This window comes from Columba livia, chromosome 5 (genome assembly GCF_036013475.1).
Source record: "Columba livia isolate bColLiv1 breed racing homer chromosome 5, bColLiv1.pat.W.v2, whole genome shotgun sequence".
Classification (NCBI taxonomy): domain Eukaryota; kingdom Metazoa; phylum Chordata; class Aves; order Columbiformes; family Columbidae; genus Columba; species Columba livia.
Genome location: NC_088606.1, coordinates 15516308 through 15536031, shown reverse-complemented (window position 1 = coordinate 15536031; position 19724 = coordinate 15516308). Strand labels below are relative to the sequence as shown.

Here is a 19724-nt window from a genome sequence, read left to right as displayed (position 1 = left end):
GGTTTTAGTCTATTTAACTGTCAGCCCCCTTGAAAACTGACATAAATGTAATAAGACAAAACAGGAAAAAAACAAACAAACAAACAAAATGAGCCCACAAACTCAAACCAAAAAAATCCTCCACAATTTACAGTTATTTAGACTCATGGCTCTGGTTGTCTACTGAGTAATAACATTCTCCTTCTCCTCCAGTTGAAAGAATCCTCAACAAACCATCTTCATTTGCAATAGTACTAATTTTTTGAAGTGATACAGTGTATTCCAGCCATTTTGCCAAATATCTTATGGAAACAGGACCACTGTAAGATTTCAGAATAAACCTCCTTTTAGGTGTTATAGAGAGAAAAATAAAATAATTTTACTAAGGAGATTATTTCCGTTTTCACCATGTTCAATTCTTCGTCCTGAGTGCACCATGTGCTCTAAATTTGATAAGTGGTCCTTCATTTTTCCTGCCAACTTGTGAGTTTTGAAGTTCTGTCCAGAGCTTCTAACATAGTTTTTTTCTCTAGGTCACCATTATTATTTATTCGAGTGCTATTTGGTAGATGTTATCAACTTGATTGTTTATTATTTTGTTCATTATTTGTAGAATAAACATCTGGAGGAAGTGAAAAGACAGGAACAAGAGTTATTGGAGGCCCAGTCAATTCCACTACGAAACTATTTAATGAAGAATGTCATGCCAACACTTATGCGAGGGATAATTGAATGCTGTAAGATCAGGCCAGATGATCCAGTCGATTTTCTGGTAAGGTGATTACATGTTTTTTTCTTAAATATGTTTGAATTTTCATGTAGACCCAAAGAATCTCTCTTAACATAAGGACTTAAACTCATTTTTCCCCCTTTCATGATAAAAATTAATTAATTGTTAGTATATGCAATTCTGGTGAGCAATAATTATTGTGAAAACTAAAAACTCAGCAACTACTCGTAGGATCAGTTGATATTGTGTATCGAGTAAGGGCTTTCTGAACAGTAATTGGACAAGAGTCACTAGCAAAATCTGTTTCTTTTTGGTGTGTGCACTGTGGGTATCTTTTGTATTCTACCAATTCTCCTGTAACACAGTGACCTGCAGAAAGGGGGAACATCACTCTTCATCCTGCTTACACCTCTCTAGGCACAAAAGAGCTTGCTACTGTAAGGATGAATGAAAGCTCTTTGGTAATTTCCTTCGCAATCCACAGATAAATTAATGAGTAAATCCTGTAAGACATTAATAGAATAATACCAGTTGTAAAGGACCTCAAGATGTTTTCTAGTTCAACTTTTGTCTGAAGGCAGGGTCAGCATTGGATTCAGACAAGAATTCAGGTGCTATAAAGCTATTACTGTATTGCTGATCTTCCTGCACATCCTAAGAAGCTATCACTGTTTTCATGAAATGAAACATTTTATTAATGAAGCAAAAGCTTAAAATGAAAGCATCAGTTTTGTGTACCACTTCAGGCACCAAAGAATGTTTTATTGTTTTAACCTTTCTACTTACTGAGGAGTGGCATCTACCCATAGCTGTAGTAGCATGAGATCTTTCCTAATAACTGCTTAACTTTAAAATATCTGTATCATCTGCTTTTCTGGGTCCAGAAATCAGGCCTCAGGGTACTCCCTCGAATTTTCCACGGAGTGATGAATACTGTCATAATTAGCTTGCTTCCTTCTCTCGCCCATGATAGAGCTGGGGTGACTGCCAGCAAGAGGGAGAATGAGGTGGATAGTATTTTGCATCTTATTTGTGGGGAAGAGGTTTCTCTGACATATCTGCCAGAAATTACATTTTAGAGCCATTTAATACTTTCTGGGATTTTGTTTAAAGCAATGTTGTGTTCCACTGTATTTTTGTTACTTTGTATGTTTTAAAGTTGGACAGTTGAAAATAAATGTAACTTTGAAACTGTTCCGTTTACAGGCAGAATACCTCTTCAAGAACAGTTCTGGTATTGAATGAGATAAACATTAAATCATAACAGCTGTCAAATTGTGAGATAGAAAGAGACAACATTCCTAACACACTTTAAGTAAAAATACTTAGTTTCTGAAATTAGTTTTGTTTAGGCTTATTATGTAATCTCCATTTTTATCTCATACTTTATAACCAAGTTGTATTGTTTTCTTGAAATTTCTTCTTCAAAAGTACCATTTACTGCACATATTAATGCATTTGCACATCTGTATTTCATGTGTCTATTTGAAGCTGTGAACCACAAGAACCTGTTGTGTCTCCAAAATTTTCTTCCTGGGTTTTTTTTCAGTTATACATGCTATCTAAGCAATATATTTTTGTCCTGATCCACAGCGGATGTAGGCAGCTAGCCTGAGATAAAGCTTTACTTAAAAACAAAAACACATACACACACAAACCCCAACCAAATAAGAACAACAAAAAAATGAAACAAAATCAAAACCGAAACACTCCCCCCCAAGATAGAAAAACAAACAAACAAACAAACAAACACCAAAAAAACAAACCAAAACCAAACTAATTTTCACTGAAAATGGAAATAAATAGAAGCAGCAAGCTCACTTTTTTCCCCTCACAGCTACCAAGAGGCAAAAAGTTACATACCATAGTCTTCTTGTGCTGTGCTCAAGTCTGACTGGATAAACAGTTTCCCTGCACAGACTTGTCACAAAACATCTGTTTCTATTTGGTATCAAACGAATGGGTGTAGTTCTCATTTGATTCTCTTCATCATTCAATATTTGATACAGCACGTGGCTGTCATTCCCTTTTTTATTGACTTCATATACTTCTAATAGAAACTGTCAACATCTATGCTGAATGAGCTGAAACTGATTATGTATTTGGTGTAAGACAAATACAGGATTTTGTCAAAACAGAAAGCAAAGTCTGTTTGGGAGAAAGGGGAAAAAATGAAGAACTGAAAGAACGGTGACACAAAAAAAATTTATGCTCATTTTATGTATTACTTTTAGTGTTAGAATTCTAGCTATATTAATGTCCAATGTTCTTATTCAGATATATTAATATTTTTTACAGAGACACAGTCTTATTTAGTCTGTTTTCACAGTCACACAGCCAAGTCAGTTTTGATAGACAGGAACAGAGTTCAAAACCATCATATCCTACTCTAAAAAACACGATTTCCTTGGGAGATAAATTTCCTGTATACTGCCAGTCCAAGTTATTATTTGTCATCTAAGGCAGCTGAAATGAAATAATCTGTGATTTTATAGAAATTTTTAGTTTGAGAGTCCTGGTTTTTAGAGCAAAGATGAAAATAGGACACTAAGAAAAAAATAGACAAAACAGGGCACTTTTTTGTGTGTGTAGAGTTGGTTTGATATTTACTTTTCTAAGAATAAAGTTTTGAGTTTATCAATAGAGTGGTGGGTTTTTTTTAATTTTCTGAAATTTATGCAGTCTATCACAGGCAGAGCTTTCAAAAACAATTACTAGAAAAGGATTTATTTGTTTTGTGTGGAGCATAAAAACCAAACAATCCCGATACAGGTTTCAAAAGGCACAGAGACGGCTTTGAAGGGAAACGCCCGGGGTTTCGGACGCGGACCAGGCGGGCTGCGCTCGGCCCGTGGAAGCCTCGGCCGCTCGTCTCCGCGGCGGCTCCCGCGGGCAGCGCGGCGGGCGCTGTCCCGGCGGCGGGAGCTGCGCGGTGCGGCCCCACATCAAGCTCCTTCGGGCGGCCCGCTGCGATAAAGCGGTGCGGTCTCGCCGCCTGAGTTTCCCTAGCAATGAAAATCCACGCTTCCCCCGCTCGGAACCCCCGGTGCCCAGGCACACGGGCAGTCGCGCAGCGCGGTGTCCCCCGACCCACGTACCCGCCCCGGCCGCCTCCCCCGGGCCCAGCACGAACCCGCCCCACCGCACGCACGCGCCGCCTCGCAGCCGTTAGCGCTTTGTTTTCAAACTCCGGCTCTCTCCCGCTGGAACTACAGCCCCCAGGATGCCCTTCGGCCTCGCGGCTGACTGAGCATGCGCGGGCGAGCTAGCGTGTGCCGCGTGCGGGGGTGGCCGCGCCGCTGCGTCAGGTTCCCCCCGTTCTAGAAGGTTGCTTTGGTAGCGTCTGGGCGCCATGTTAGAAGGCCGGAGGGGAAGAGGAAAGTGAAGCGGTGGCGGCTGGGCCTAGCGAACGGCTTTCTCCTCCCTCTGAGGCCTGACCCCGGCCCCTACCATGGTCACGATTCCCGCTTCTTGGCGGGACGAGTGACCGGTCCGGAGGCGGCAGTGGTGGGGGAGGACGAAGAAGAGGAGGGAGAAGGGGACGACGCGGTGGTGGTGGTGGTGGTGGCGGCGGCGACGGCGGCGGCGGCGGAGGAGGAGGGGCCGGAGAGACGATGCCGTTGTAAGTTGGAAAGCTCACGGAGTGCCTTAAAGGCCTGTGTCGTGCCGGTCTTTACTCGTAGCGCCCGGTGCTTTCTGCCCGCCGTGGCCCTTTCCGCCGGTTCTCGCCCTCCCCCCTGTCCCTGCTCCGGTCCTGGGCTCTTCCGGTGCCGCAGTGCGAGGGGCCGTGGATCCGCTGCTCTTCGCCCAGCCCGCCAGGACCTGTTTGTTTCTTCCTTCTGCTCCCCTCACATCGCTGGGAGTGCCGAAGGAGACACTGATGTGGCTTTTATGTTGTTGTCGTCGTCTTTTTCGTGATCTCGTAGCGGCCGCGGGGCGGATGGCAGTGGCGGCCCCTTTGACCCGCACCGAGCCCAGCCACGTGAGGCGGCGGAGCGCCGCACGTTTGTCCTTTTCGCGCCCAGGCCGCGGGACATGAAGCGCTTTTTCCGTCAAGGGTCCCGACACAGCTTCTCTCCCCGCGGCCGCGCAGACGGTTTTTCCTCCTTCCGGTGGCGGGAGAGGCGCAGGCGCTGGCTCCAGCGGGCGGCCGGAGCGGAGCCGCTGTCCTTGCGAAACTCGCCCGCTCCCGGTGGCTCCGCCGCGCCGAGCGCTGCTGGGCTCGGGCCGGGCCGCGCGGGCAGCGCCCCCTGGCCGGCGGCGGCGCCCTGCGGGTCGCCCACCCCCCATTCGGGAGCCGGGGGCTTCCGCGCCGCTCCGGTGGCGCTTGGAGCTGGTGTGCGGTTACTCTGCGCGTAGTCATGGGTAACGAGGTGGGACGTAGTTTCATCGCAGTTTCTCGTCGATTTATTTTATTCCAGCCCCGCTGTGTTTGTGTCTCTCTTTTAATTTTATTTTGGACGTCTCCGGGTTGAGACAAAACTTCCTGCTCCTCAGTTCTGTAGTCCATAATGTCAGTACTTTATTGTCCTGTGTAAGTTGAGGGGACCTGCGATGGGTAGGTGGTCAAATGGCTTTTACGAATAAGGTGTGTTTATATGCTAGGTTCGGGTGTTCGGGTTTTTTTTGTTTGTTTTTGTTTTTTTTTTTAATTGAAGAAAAGTGAAGAATTTTGAATTATTCACTATTGTTTCACTGTTATTTGGGGATTATTCACTCTTGTTTTAATTATGTACATTTTATGTGAAGAATAACCGTGCTTGCATGTTGTGCTATATTCTAAGTTAGCTGTGGGGTAGATAACACAAGATGAACTTAAGCGAAAGAGTTTATGGCAGGAAAAACAGGTGAATGCAGAAAATAAAATGGTTGTGCCAGGTAGTTTCTAATGTTTGTGTAATGAGGCTGCAATGTCTTTATAGATAACTTTTGCACATGGCAAAGAAAAATTACCAAAAACCATCTTTGAAGTTGGCCGGGCTTTTTGGCCTCAGGAAAATGGGAGGGTGTTTATTCTGCCTGCTTCCATTTTTAGTTTATTTCCTTGTGACTACATAAATTCCAAATGCTTAATAACAACATTTTAAATGTTTCGGCTACTTCTATGAATTGTAATAATAGTGATCTTCAACTTTGGAGTGACTCAATAATTTTTCTTAGTGTGGGTGTTTATGATACTTTAACTAGAAACTATTGAATAACATTACATAGTTATATTTGCACTAACATATTGCAGTTTTCAGTATAAACATTATTTGGCAACTTCACTGGTAAAGATTTATTTTAGTTAGGAAAAGCAAAGCTTTCTCAGATTCTGCATTTGCTCTTTCATTTGTATGTTTAGAATGATTGAAGTCTTGGCTGAATAATACAAAAATCAAAGTGAACATTTTAATACTTATAAGTTGCAATAGTAGTAATATTAATTCTTGAATTTATGAAGTGATGCATCTGACTTAAGTTTAGAGAAAAAAAAAAAAAAGGAGCTTAGGAAGTTTCATTTCTGTATGATTCTTTCCAGTTGATGCTTTCATGCTTTTGGATGATAAACTTTCTGAGTGACAGTAGAACTGTATGTTACTGCCGAACTTTTAAGATGACAAACAAAATACAGCACTTTTTTTTTTGGTCCTGACTTTTGAAGAAATCTTTTGAACTTGATTTTTTTAGGGTGCTGTCTACAATTGACAGCCCTAGTCGGTGCTAATCTCCAAAACAACCAGAGATTTGTCATCATTCTCTACTTGGAAAGCATTAGTTCAGGGTTCCGCATTTCTGATACTGCCCTCCGTGTGTATGTATTTCTCTTAGCAGTATGGTACAAAACTATAAAACCAAGCAAATTACTTATGTACAAGGCACATCAGTAGTAAGAGAGCAGGCTCTGGTTCTGGTGATGCTGATAGCTGGCATTTCAAAAGCCTTTTAGTGTTTAAAAAATACTGAATTTATCCTAGTAATATGTGACTTCTTGTTATGATTCTTATTAATCTCTCGTGTGAAGAGATAGCAGCTGCATAAGGGAAAACTCTTTAACTTTCAGCTGTTCAAAGAAGGTGATTAGAAACAAAGGCGAATATTTCCCCTATTATAAAAATACATTTTAGTGAACTGTTAGGTACAGAATCTTCTTGTTTATCATCTGAAATGTAAGATGCTAAGAAAAAATGAAGCTCACTAATCTGTCCATATGTTGCAGTTAGGGCTAGGTTTTACACAGAACGGCTACTGACTCAGTGAAGCAGGAGCTATGTTTATGTTAATATATTATCTGATCTTTTTATGTAACCTGGGCCTTTCTGACCCTCCAAATAGAGATATAGCACCGTAAATCTGTTTCTTGTTAAGCTGCTGATATTATTGCACTTACAGCTTCTTTGCTGAACTTTTGTACCTGTTAAAATAATCATAAAAGACTTTTTTTTTTTTTAAACCCGAAGTGGAAAAGTGCATTGAGTGATATATATGAACACTTAAAAGTGCTGTTAGGTGCTATAAATTTCAACTATTGTCGGTATTGGTAATAGAGTTTGGAATGTCATTAGTTTTTTTTTTTTCCAGTCTTTATTGTGGACAGTCAAGCTTATTCTCACTTCTGATGTAAGACTTCTTATATGTTTTTTTTTCACTGAACTTTGGTTTAAATATATGCAAAGTCATTGTTTTCTTGACTTAATTAGTGATTGTCAACTTGTATGCCAGAAGTAGTACAACACTATATTTAATATGGCTTGTACCAATTAGGAGTGGACAAATAGCATATTTCTGAACAGAGAGCTCAGGTTTTTATAGACTGTAATTGAAAGAGTGACATTGTCTCTAACTTTGCAAAGCACAGGACTTACTTTAGAAGAACAGGTGCCTTAATTAAAAGTGATAGCTTTATTAATCAAGAAGAAATTAATATAAAAGTCTATACTGAAGATTAATTTGTTAGCTGTACTACAGAGGAACTGGATGGCAAGTCATGTGGTTTTGCCATAGCTTTCAGTTTTCTGTCACTCCAAAAAGACCAAGTTTATACCTGTTATCATGGGGGTACTGCACACAACTTGGAAACCCAGATACTTTGGGCTGCGCAGATTTCACTGCTGAGACAAATGAATATCTTGGAATAAAATGAAGCATTTAACTCTTAGTTCTTGGTTTGATACTTCCTGATGTCTTTTGATTCAACAATACTGAATTTCTTAAATTGCTACCTCTGGAGTTTGTTGTCTCTGTAATAGCAGTAAAACTAATTTTTGGTTCAAGTGCTACCTGCAGAGTTTGTTTAAACTTGAGAAGCTTTCTGAAACTGTTGTTAGTAAGAATGTTGTGGATGAGTGTGTGTCTGGACATGCTACCTTTACCATTCTGTATAAGTGGAAGAGCCAGAGGGAACTCGGGATTGAGTCAAAAGTTAGCAGAATGTGTATGAATGTTCTTTCTTTTGCCATAGGTGAGTCTCTTCTTCCATAGGCCTGTTATTGCTTCAATACCCATGTTCAAATCTGTTTGGGGTATCTTGAATATTTTATACTGACAGTTGAAAACTTAATTAATTGTCTAAATGATCCAGCAACTTTCTGCTAGATATTTTAACTTCTGTCCAGAGAGGGCAGCTGGATTGTCTTAATCGTTTAAGATGTGTGTTGCCTGGTAACAGATTTGCACAGACTTCAGTGAATTTTCCTGCCTAGATTTCTCAAATTTTGCATGGAATGCTAGTGTTAGCATTAAGCCAGAAACTTTAATCTGAAATTGTCAAAGTCAGTACTTGCTGGAGGAGAATTTAAAACATGCAAACGAAACTCCTCAAAATGCCTCCTCTGAAATGTGGCATAGTGGAGCTTGAGCTTTGTGAATTTAGCTCCAACAGATCGATGAGATGGTGTGATGACCAGTGTTGCTTCAGGAATCTGACTTGGGTATCTTGCATCAGTAAATAAGACAGACTGAATTTTAATGAGGTAATTTGTAGAGGCAAATAGAGAAGAGAGGATAGGCATTGAGATTCCTTAAGTTGTGTATTTTGCCTTGTTATATGGAGGTAACACTGAATGAGCCAAAGGTCCTGACTGAAGTTAAAGGTTTGAAGTCAATGTTCTGTGGGTTGTTGGCACTATTTTAAGAGACTTGACAGCCTGCAGTTTGCCTTCCTTTGCTGGTGGTGGCCTTAATGTGCATGTCTGTCTGGACAAACTTAGTCCTCTGCTGAGGTTTAGTGATATATGAAAGAGGTTATGTAACTCCTAGCATAAGCAAGGCTTGATGGCCAAAAGCTGGAAGGGATTTTTGCATGCACTTGGCATGCACTTAGGTGGGTTAGATCTTGGGTGGTAAAGATCTATTTCAGAATCAGAGATGACTTTTAAACTTAAACAGGATTTGAACTGTTATAATGTGTTAAATATTATGGCATCTATTTTTAAGATTTCATCTATTTGTTTTTTTATTTTTGTGAAGCATCCCAAATTTCAGGAGCATGACGTTTAGATAATGTGGTGCTGATTGCAACTGTATTTTGTTTGTGATAAGAAACATAAAAACTTAATTCAAATAACGTGCTAAAATATCACCAGTAGAACTGAGGTAGAATACAGGGAGTGAAGAGGAAAAAGTGCTTAGAACAACAGGGGTTTTCAAGTGGATGTAGGAATAAATACAAAGTATGCTTGAAAAAAAAGTTTGTGACAGGATTCTTGTTTCTTCTGAGGGTGGAGGAAGGTTCCAGTGTTGTAAAAGAAAATAGTACAGTACTTTGAATTTGTATCTAACTCATAGTTAGGTATGGGGCAGTGTTGTGTAGATACACCTGTATTTGCTCTAAGTCTATTTTCAGTTTAGGTGAATATATGTTCACTTTGTAACCTGATCTTTAAAAGATGCTTTAGAAAGTTTTTTCCCTGTATCTCACAATCTTTCCACCACTCTACCTTGGAACAATGCAATGCCTAAGTCACTTACATTTGAAAGAGTTTTAAGGTGTACAGCTCTGTATAGTTTTAACAGTGCCCATAGTGGGGGGGGTTGTTCTTCTTAGATTGTTGTAAATAACTACTGAATTTAAAAGATACTGCCTAAAACTTTGGTTTCTGAAGAATATGTGCAGTTGTACTGCTGTCAGCTTAGTACAGACTAGAACTTTGTGTGCATTTGTGTTTTTATATTGAGAAAAAGTATATGTGCATCTCTCTGGGAGATGAGATTAATAATTGAATATGAAGTATTGGACCATAACACTTCAGAATCAAGCTGCGGTTGCTGCTGCCCAATTTGCAGATGGTTTAAACTGTCAGTATATGCTCTTCAAAAATTCAGGTCTAATCAGAGCAACAACAATAGCATGTTAACTTTAACTCTACATCATTTTCTGCAACTTTATTTTATGTTTGTTCTATTGACAGGTAGCTCATATTCATAGCAGAGCGCGAGCAAGATCTTCATGTGGATATGTGGTTGATTAGAAATAAACAGAAGAGCCCCAAACTGTACCTTAACTTCTATTGTGGTGTTAATAAAAGCTTTTTTTTTTTTAAAAAAAAAAAAAAAAAAAAAGTCCTGAACATGCTTTGAGTTGAGTGTCAGACCTTGACGAGGACTGCCAAGTGTGCCTCAGTGGTACTCGAGATTCAGTAGCTGGGATAGAACTTTCTGTTGCTGTTTAATACTCTTTGATTTTTGTTATTGCTTAACTTCAGTGGCTAGCAGATATGACATGCCCCAAGGCCTTCACTTCCCTAATCCTTTCTGGTAGAAGATTAGCATTGCTAGTTACCTGTTCTATCTCTTGGAATCGATACCCTGGTTTAAATTAAGGGATTTGAAGAGTGGTAAATCATGATGTATCACAGCTAGAAACTAGAATGTCCATATGGCTTGTCAAGAGGGAAGATACTGGAGTACAGTGTGATCTTCATGGTTTGAGAAAAAAGTCAAAGATAAGCCTAGGAGTGTTGATCGTTAGCATTTTCTGGCTAAAATGTAACATGTAAATACGATATTGAAGTTGGAAAAATGAGCACTTTTAAGTTTATTTCTCAGAGATAATTCACTTTTCATTTAAAAAGCAGCTAGCAAATGCTTTATTTGAAATTTCTTGGCTTTGTGGGATGTAGGGAGTGTGGAGAGGATATACCTTTACTTGTTTGTTTTTATAGTAATGCTCATGACTTGCTGTCATTTAAACAAAGTAACAGTTACTTAGCACTAGTTATTATGTTGCATTCTCAAATGAGTTTAACTTTCTTGCCAAATACTGTTTTTTCTGTCATTTTACGAAGGCACTTTCCTGCTATCTTTTGGTGTGCTAGAGAAACTTTAGTACAGCCTTCAGCCTTACATCTTCAGCAGGTATAAACAGCTGAGCTTCAATTTAACTGTTTTTAGCTGGATGTAACCTATATTCTCTTCAATACTAACGTGTTTAAATGTAAGCTTTATTGCATCTTCTGGAGTTGTAAAATCTAGAAGGCAACTGTGCTGAGGATTGTTTTGTACTATCCCAGTGAAAGTGTTCTTATTAACTTCTCAACCTTCAAACAGGTCAAACATTTGTGTAGGAAGGTCCTGTGCTGTTGTCAATATCCTTAATTAATTCTTTTAAAATACATTAACATAAAAGCAGGAACTGTAAAATCTGTAGCTGTTTTTGTGTAATAATTACTAAAGGTGTATATCAGCTGATTGATTTTAATTGGTTGTTTAAAGCTGTCATTTTAGTGACCAATTAAAGCTTATTTCATGCCTTGTGACCATGCACTGATGGTACTGTAGAGGTTGGAGATAATACTGGTTTAAATCATGTTAACACTGTGTTCTGCGAAGACAAACCAGCACATTGTGCTGTAAACCAGATCAGGGAAGCGATCTGATGTTTGGTTGGTTTTATGCATCACAATTTTGGGGACGAGGTGAAGGATTATTTTTAAGTTATTAGTTCTCAAATTGGTGAAGCATGACCCTTACAAACACATGGAAGATGGAGGGCTCTGTCAGCGTTACTGACTTCAGGAGTCTGCTTCACAGAGTCCGGGTCTGAGAGATGTTGTGTCTCTTTGAAATCTAGTGACAGCCTCTGCCAGCCTGTGGTTTGTCAGCCCTTTCAATGAAGTCTGATAGCTGTTGAATTGGATACAGTGTCTAGTTATGAATGGGTGAAAATTACAGTCAGATCATCAAGAAATTGTCACACTAAAATATTGCTTGCTTTAGATTACTGTTTTAAAAATCTATAAAAATAAACTGCAAAATCTTAACTTGAAAAGGAAATTTACTTTTTCAAATTAACAGTTGGCAAAAGGGGAGAAATTGTAGTTCTACTTTAATTACCTGCTTTGTGGTGTAAGTAAAAATATCCAAAGGATGTTTATGTATTCAGACCTCTTCTTTTCTGACTGCTTTTTTTCATAGCAACTAAGTGGCTGAAGCTACTATTTGTGTTGACATTCCTGAAATTTTTTCTTTTGAAAAAGAGAAATTGTTTTAATGACTTGCTTTGTCCTTAATTTGAATTACTGTTTTTTTTATGTAATTCATTTGAGTAGGTGTTTTTTTGTTGTTGTTCTAGTATTTACATTTATCCTAAGATCTATGTGATTTGTTCAGCTGCTACCGAATTCTTCATTAGGTGATTAAAACCTCTTACCTGAAGGAAGCAATGTCAGATAATGCCCCCAGACATGATTACTTGGGGTTTGTTGTTAATGTACAAGGGTTTTTTTCCTGCTTTACTTTTTTTTTCCTTTTCCTAACAAGCAAAGGGACAAATGTGCTAGAACTTGTGATGTGAGAAACTTGCTTTGCAACTGAATTCTTGATTTCAAACAAATTATTCTACTTAGAATAATTTATAAAATGGGTTTAACTTGTAGACAATTATATTAGGTTTTGTTGAATCCTGTCAATATAAAGTTCTTTTGTATGATATGTCCTCATGGAAATGAGGAATGAAATCCTGAGGAGATAATGACAACAGGTTACAGAAGTTAAAGTGGAGTTGTTCCATAGTTTTCCGCACATAATATGTACTTAGCCTGAAAAATAATTTCTAGGTTTTTTTATGATAGAAATGGTGTAACATGTAAACATGAAGGACTGCTAGTACTGCAATGTACAGGGGAATGTTATGTTTGCCAATGGACTTCCACATAAGCAGTCAGCTTGAATTTTTGACATGGAGGATTTTTTTCTTTAGACTTTATCTTTGTGAAAGTTGAAGGAGACCAAACTAATGATAAAGCTTTTGCCCTAGTCAAATGAATAATTGATTTCAGGGGAAAAAAGAATTAATGCATTATCTGATTTTCAAATACTAGTTATACATTTGGTATTAAAATGTTACTTTATGCCTTTGAAAGGGAGTAATCTTATGTAGTAAGAGTGTAACTTAAATAATGAGGATTTAACACTTTTACACATGCATTGCCTTAATTTTCAGTTAATACTTGCTTTAACTGTTGTTACGGCTTTTTGAATAACTGTTGATATAATAGCCATGTTTTCTGAAATGTGTATTTTAGTGAGAGATGATAATGCTTTTTACTGGTCACTGAAAGGCTGATTATTTTAAGTAACAAGTTGCTTTCAGAAAAGAAGCATTACAGTATGTTTAAAAAAAATGATTTGTCAATTTCAGAAATCAAAGATGGGGGAGTAATAGTCGTGATTTAGGGGAAAGTTGTCAATATATCAATATAAAAGTAGTATTTAATGGTGCAAGTAATCTTTAGAGCTTTTTAAAATACAGGCTTAAGTAGTGTGTTTTTGAAAATGTAAGGTATATAATGAGCAAGACTAAGTGTTCCTAGACTTAAAATTTGGCTATCTTAAATGTTAAAGTACATAATTTATTCTACAATAATGAATACGTTTAAGATTTTTTTTAATGACTACCTGTTGTTAATATCAGTTCAGAAAAGTTTTACCTATATGTGTATATTGTGCAGTAATCACTGAATCCAAACACTTGTATGTTACACAGGAAGAAGTTCAATTTTGAAACACATAGAATTACTAGCTTTAAAGCTCATACTGTTCTGAAAATAAAACTCTGTTTAAATGTGAACATCATGAACAGATCTATGCCCATTTTGAAAAAATGCCTGGCTGTTTTTCATCTAGGAAAGCTGTTATTAGTTTTCACACTATGGTAACTTCTGTGTTTCTTTTGTGTGCTCTTGTGTCCTTGCAATGTTGAAATATGGGCAGTCAATTTGAGAGTATCGTCCTTGTGCTTGAAGGTTGGCTTCATGTCTGTTTGTGTAGCTTAGAAAAGTGCAAGGTGAGGATGCTGTGAAGCTTGTAATTGAACTGTTTACTACTGAACTAGGTCCTTGCAGATTTAACCCATTGTGGTGGGTTGGGTTTTCTTGAGGTGTACTTTGCTATTTAGAGAAATAATTATGTGAAGTAAAATGTCATGTTATGGAAACATGAGGGATGTGGAGGGAGTAGTGCTTGCATCGTTGGTATGTGTGCTAGGCAAAGTCTAACACAAACCTTTGATGTTCTCCCCTCGCCCCTGTAATGAAGCAAGGCTATATGTAATGTTGCAAAGTGGACTGAACTGACATTGTTCGTCTAACCATCCTCTTATGCTGGCCAGAAGAGAAGTTGGCTTAAAACTAACTGTATGATGCTATTAGGCTCAAAATATACTAAAGTCTCCTTAATTAGATTCATGTTTTGAGTGTGTGAAGTCAGCTGATGTAAAATCAACTTGTAATCCCGCGATCAATATTTAGAGATGGAGAAAGGTTATTCTGTTGTTGCCCTTAACAACACAGATTTAGCACAGATTGATCTGGGATATAAATGCTAACAGTAGACTTAACTTTTTGTTTCCTTAGTATATGTCTCTTGTCTTCTACTCTGATGGAAAAAAAATAATAATAAAAACTTTGTTATTGTTCTGTTTCTGTCAGTAACTTTATCTAATTGCCTTTATTAGTCCCGTTACAACCCAGGGATCACAAACACAGCAACTACAGAAGCATTATGGCATTACCTCACCTATCAGTTTAGCTGCCCCCAAGGAGTCTGACTGCATGCTTACCCAGAAATTAATCGAAACCCTAAAACCTTACGGTGTATTTGAAGAGGAAGAAGAACTGCAACGCAGGTGAGTTAACGCTCACTGTAGCAGTGGTTTTCTCTAATCTTGAGGTTGACTGCTGAACCCCAAGCATGTTTGTGTTCTTTCAGATGCTTTCTTAAAAGCCTAGTGGAATACTAAGCTTGATTTCTCCCTCCCTACCTGATCCCATGCATCTTAAGTGGAATACCTCAGAACACAGAAAGGAATTTAAATGGCCTTTAAATTAGGGAGGCTGTGCATTTTTTTTTCCCTTCATAGCTGTTTTGTTGTAGTGGCCCCTATGCTTTTTTCCTTACTGAGTTTTCTAGAGTTTTTTGTTCTCAGTACTGCTTCTCACTGTGCTTTTAGGTGCATTTGTTTTATGAATTGAGGTTTTATTTTGAAAGTGAGTAGAATTCATATAATTCACATGTGTGTAGGCCTTGCATGCTTGCATTTTTTCTGATCTTAAATCCCTTGAGTGTCTTTGAAAGAGGAAAAATAGCAGGAATGTTGTAGGAGTGAGTTTATTTCAGTGTGTGTATATATATATATATATAAAATCTGTAATTAGACGTGCAGTGTTACTGTAGATGACTTACTGTGTAATGGTGATCAGGGTCTTAAAAAAAATGCTACTAGTTTGGTCTAAGTTAATGACCTGTGATTCTGCTGTTTTATCAATAGGATTCTAATTTTGGGAAAATTAAATAACCTTGTAAAGGAATGGATACGGGAAATCAGTGAAAGCAAGGTATGGTTGTATTTTAAATGGACCTGCTTATAATAAGACTGCTGTAGGAAAACAATTACAACATAAGTTCCCAGTTCAAACAGGATGAGTTTTAGATTTGAGGATCAAATTTGATTAAGTTGTAAAAGCAAATATCACCTTTGAGTAGCTGCTTTTGTTTCCAAGCAGCATCACCACTTGAAAGTAGAACCTTTTTAAAGAAAGAAACTGATAAATACTGGAAAAAGTCATGGTAGTGGTAATAGGAATTTTCAATTGTTCCTCCTTCTTCCTAGGTAGAAATGTAAATAGACTGACTTTTCATTAAAATACATACGCTAGCTCTAAAAATAGACTTTTTCAGCTTTATGATCTGTGGTCTTCTTTAATGTCAGTCCTGTAATGTTACTTTTGTAGACTCTGATAGTGATAGTAGGTTTTTTGTCAGGTTATAGTCCCTCGTCCCTCTCCACCCCTATACACGTACCTTTTTTTTTTTTTTTTTTTTTGACTGATCATAGACTTGCAAAAATGTGAAAATGGAAGTGGCTTTTCTTAAGGTGTAAAAACATATATTTTTTTAAGCTGTTGTGCTTGGAGTATGCTTAGGATTGTATTTATTCTGTACATTTCTCTTATGAAATGGGATTTTATACATGAACAAGATTACAGAGAGAAGACCCTGGTTGATCCTTTAAATCAAAGTAGTGAGTGTGTCTTTACTGGTGTAAGATTGGAAACTGCTTAAGTTAATCCAATATACTTTGCGAAATAATTATTTTTTTATTTATTTATATATTTTGTTGTGTGACCATTAATGTAGGGCTTCAGACTAACATTGAATCCTGTTATGGAAGGGTAACATTCTTTGCTCACAGTACTGTGGATTCAAGAGTTTTTTTAAGATACCTGAACAATTTTAACATAATTATCTTTCCCAATACCAGGCTTTAAAAATGTAGTATGGATGTCTTTGAAAGCAGTGTATTAAACACTGATACTCTAAATAGTGTTTTTCTATTGCTCTAAATTGGAGTCTATCAATTTCTAAGGCAGTCTAAAATGCCAGAGTATTAGGCAAAATGTGTTTAATGTCCATAATATTTTAAAGCTGTTGTACCTGTAGCGTAGAACTGCTGAAACAATTACTAAGTCCATGGCAGTAATGTGTAATAGAGTAGAAATGTTACATGTAGTTCGCAAGTGGCAAACATACTTCTGTCTTTTCTGTAAATACTGAGGTTATTATTCCAGTAGTAACTATACCTTAAGCAATGTACATTCTGTGCAGTATTTTTCCTTTTGTTTTAAAGTAAATTGTGTATGTCGTTATAGCTTGTTAAGGAAAAATAACTATTTTTTTTTTCCATTTAGAATCTTCCACAGTCTGTAATAGAAAATGTTGGAGGAAAAATTTTTACTTTTGGATCCTATAGATTAGGGGTTCATACAAAAGGTAATATTTATTTTTATTATAGAAACTTGTGTGTTTGAGCTAATGATGTGTCTGTAAATGTCACATTTAAGTAACAAAAACTGCATGTCTTTTGAGGTGGTGTTAGATTTTTGCCATTTTCTGTCAGTCGTCTCCTTTCTTCATTCTAAATCAGTATGTTCCTATATTATCTTCATGTCATGAGTTGTGGAATGGACCAAAAAAGTTGGAAATTATTTAAAAATAGTAGTATACTTGGGTTTTCATAGTTTGTTCTCTGAAAATTACTACAAGCGTTTCACAGTTGAAAGAAGAATGTATGTATGTATTCAGTATGCTTAATGACCATTAACACTTAAATTTTTTTTTCTTTATTTGGTTTGACTTACTATTACCAAAGAAAAGCCATTCTACAAGAAGAAAAACTAATTATTCTGGGTATTGCTGGCATTTCGTGTGCGTGAAGTGTAATTTATTTGTCCTAATAAACAATTCCAGGTGCTGATATTGATGCCCTGTGTGTTGCACCAAGACATGTTGAAAGAAGTGATTTTTTCACATCATTTTATGAAAAACTGAAGCAACAAGAAGAAGTAAAAGATCTGAGGGTATGTGAACTACCTGATACTGCTAGCTGAAATGATTATGCTGAAAAGTTAATGGTGAGAGATGATATATTAATTAAGTAAATTTTACTATTAAGGCTTGCAGTGGATTTTTAGTTAGCTTGCAGCAAAGCCTATCACCATAGTTGAAATAAATAGAAATTCTTCCAAATTTTCTCTTGTTTCCACTTCCTAGAGACTCATTTAAAAATCTGGATGTCAGAATGATCTCCTAGCATGTGTGTTAGTATTCCAAAATTGCTGCTTGCTCTCTAGCAACAGGCAGATGCAAATATAAGTGTTTGGTCCTGATCCTTTTTAAGCTGTGTGTTTTTAATGAAGGTTTTAAAGTGTATCATTATGCTACTGTTCTATAATTTTATGCTTATATAAACAATTACAATGGTTGATATTAACCAAAACTTCTATGTTGGCCTTCAACTGTGCATTTGAAAATGGAGGTTACATTTTTAGTGTGTCTTATTATTAGATCCCTGTGCAAGACTTTTAGTGGGTAAAGATGCAGATTTCCTGTGTAGGAATGGAAGACACAATGGTATACAGTATTTTGTTTTTATTATACCTGAATGACAAGCCTTCCTAGGCCAGCTGGTGGGAGCTTTAATCTGTTTGGTGTTGCTGTGATTTTTTTTTTTTTGTTTTGGTTTTGTTCTTTTGGTGAAGGTAGTTGCTGGCAAATATTAAGCTGTGTTTGTTTTAGTCCTGCTCCCATAACTGGATCTGTCTCTGTACCGTTCATTCACTCTGTGCACCCTGTAGTTGGTAACTACCAGGGTAGTACAGACATATGGTGGTAGTATTAATGCATTAAACGAACTGTTTTGAGTGCTTTAGTATCTCACTGCTTTTAGTAATCTTTAAATCAACATGCTTTAAGAGGTTGATGATTTTCAAATTTCCAATTAACTTTGCTATGTACTCTATCGAACTCAAGTTAATGTAGTTGGTTTAGCAGCAAGGTAGATCAATGTATGCCATTCAGTGTAGCTCTGCAGTGATGCAGTAGCCTTTGGGTCAGGGTTCATTAATGTTTTAAAATCGTTCCAGCTCAGTCTAAGAAAGTTTGTAAGCCTCCATCTTTAGGGAACCTAGCTTTCTTAATGATTGCCCTAGCAAGTGAGTCCGAGAGACTTGTGAACTTTGTATTTTGCTTAGGATCCATTCTGCCAACCAGTAATGTTAAGGCAACCCTAACTAAGGTTAAATGCAGAGTAGTGTTGTCTTCCCCTCTTGTTAATATCTGGAACACTCTCAGAACTGTTTAGCTTCTGGTATTACCCAACATTTCTTATTTGGAAGTACGCAGTGTTGTTTGCTTTTATGAAAGCAGTGATCTGCACATCTGCTTTTAGTTCAGATGCTCAGTTCAGGAAGGTGGCATTCCTAGCTGATTGCAGAGTAGGTACCAAGTTTCATGGTTTCATCATGGTTTTTACTGATTGTCAAAGTATCTTACTAATGATTACACTAAGAAAAGATGCTTGAGCTCTGGGGACTGGTAACTTGCAACTGATTTGGGTGGAATCAGACTGAAGAGTTGCACAGTTGTCTTCTTGTAATTTCTCATAAAAAACCTGACTGCAGATACATAGAGGTAAGAGGCCTCTTAGAGTAAGAATCCCTATAGGTTGGCCTTAGAATACTTAGAGCTGCTGTGAGGAGTAAAAGATGCTTTGATTGTGTCCCAAGTGTAGTGAGGGAGTTGGACCTTGAGGTAATCAGAGCTGATTGATATGAGTTTGGATTATAATTAGCATGTAGCACATGCTTACAGTGCTTACTGCATAAATCCTTGATGGAGAAGGATACTGCTTACAAAAATTGCCCTGAAAACAGAAAAGCATCTGTATAAATAGCATTTCATTGTGATTGTTTAGACCCGGTAGCTATTGCTTGTAAATGTCCTTCTCTATGCTGAAAGTAAAATATAACTATTTTTTTCCCCCCCCAGGCTGTTGAAGAAGCTTTTGTCCCAGTTATTAAACTTTGTTTTGATGGAATAGAGGTAAAAACCTTATTTTGTTTTGGTAGAGCATGCTTAAGACAAAGTTTTCAAGGTCTAAATAACTCATGTAGTATTAATATGAATGCTACTGAAGTGACTCTTCTAAGTTCATAGGCAAGTGTTTGACAACAGTCTTCAGTTGTGTAATTTAACGTGG

At 37.6% G+C, this 19724-nt stretch overlaps 2 protein-coding genes across 13 annotated transcripts in view; both read left to right on the top strand.

Annotated features, from left to right (window-relative positions):
• AK7 (adenylate kinase 7) overlaps positions 1–3354 on the top strand; it is a 29869-nt gene extending 26515 nt beyond the window's left edge. For both annotated transcript variants that reach the window (XM_065063553.1, XM_021292508.2), the window contains 2 exons: positions 593–751; positions 1916–3354. In XM_065063553.1, coding sequence (XP_064919625.1) covers positions 593–751; positions 1916–1954 — 198 coding nt within the window. In that variant the 3' untranslated portion in view covers positions 1955–3354. The remainder of the gene's footprint in view (positions 1–592; positions 752–1915) is intronic.
• Positions 3355–3934: 580 nt separating this feature from the next.
• The window catches only part of PAPOLA (poly(A) polymerase alpha), a 46185-nt gene continuing 30395 nt past the window's right edge, over positions 3935–19724 (top strand). For 6 of the 11 annotated variants that reach the window (XR_010472786.1, XR_010472785.1, XM_065063549.1 and 3 more), the window contains exons 1-6: positions 3935–4331; positions 14643–14813; positions 15456–15522; positions 16876–16957; positions 17435–17544; positions 19514–19567. Coding sequence is in view for 9 of the 11 variants with exons in the window: in XM_065063549.1 (XP_064919621.1) it covers positions 4324–4331; positions 14643–14813; positions 15456–15522; positions 16876–16957; positions 17435–17544; positions 19514–19567 (492 nt within the window). In the remaining 2 variants the exon portion in view is untranslated. The remainder of the gene's footprint in view (positions 4332–14642; positions 14814–15455; positions 15523–16875; positions 16958–17434; positions 17545–19513; positions 19568–19724) is intronic. The other 5 variants (XM_065063551.1, XM_065063546.1, XM_065063548.1 and 2 more) reach the window with 1 other exon arrangement.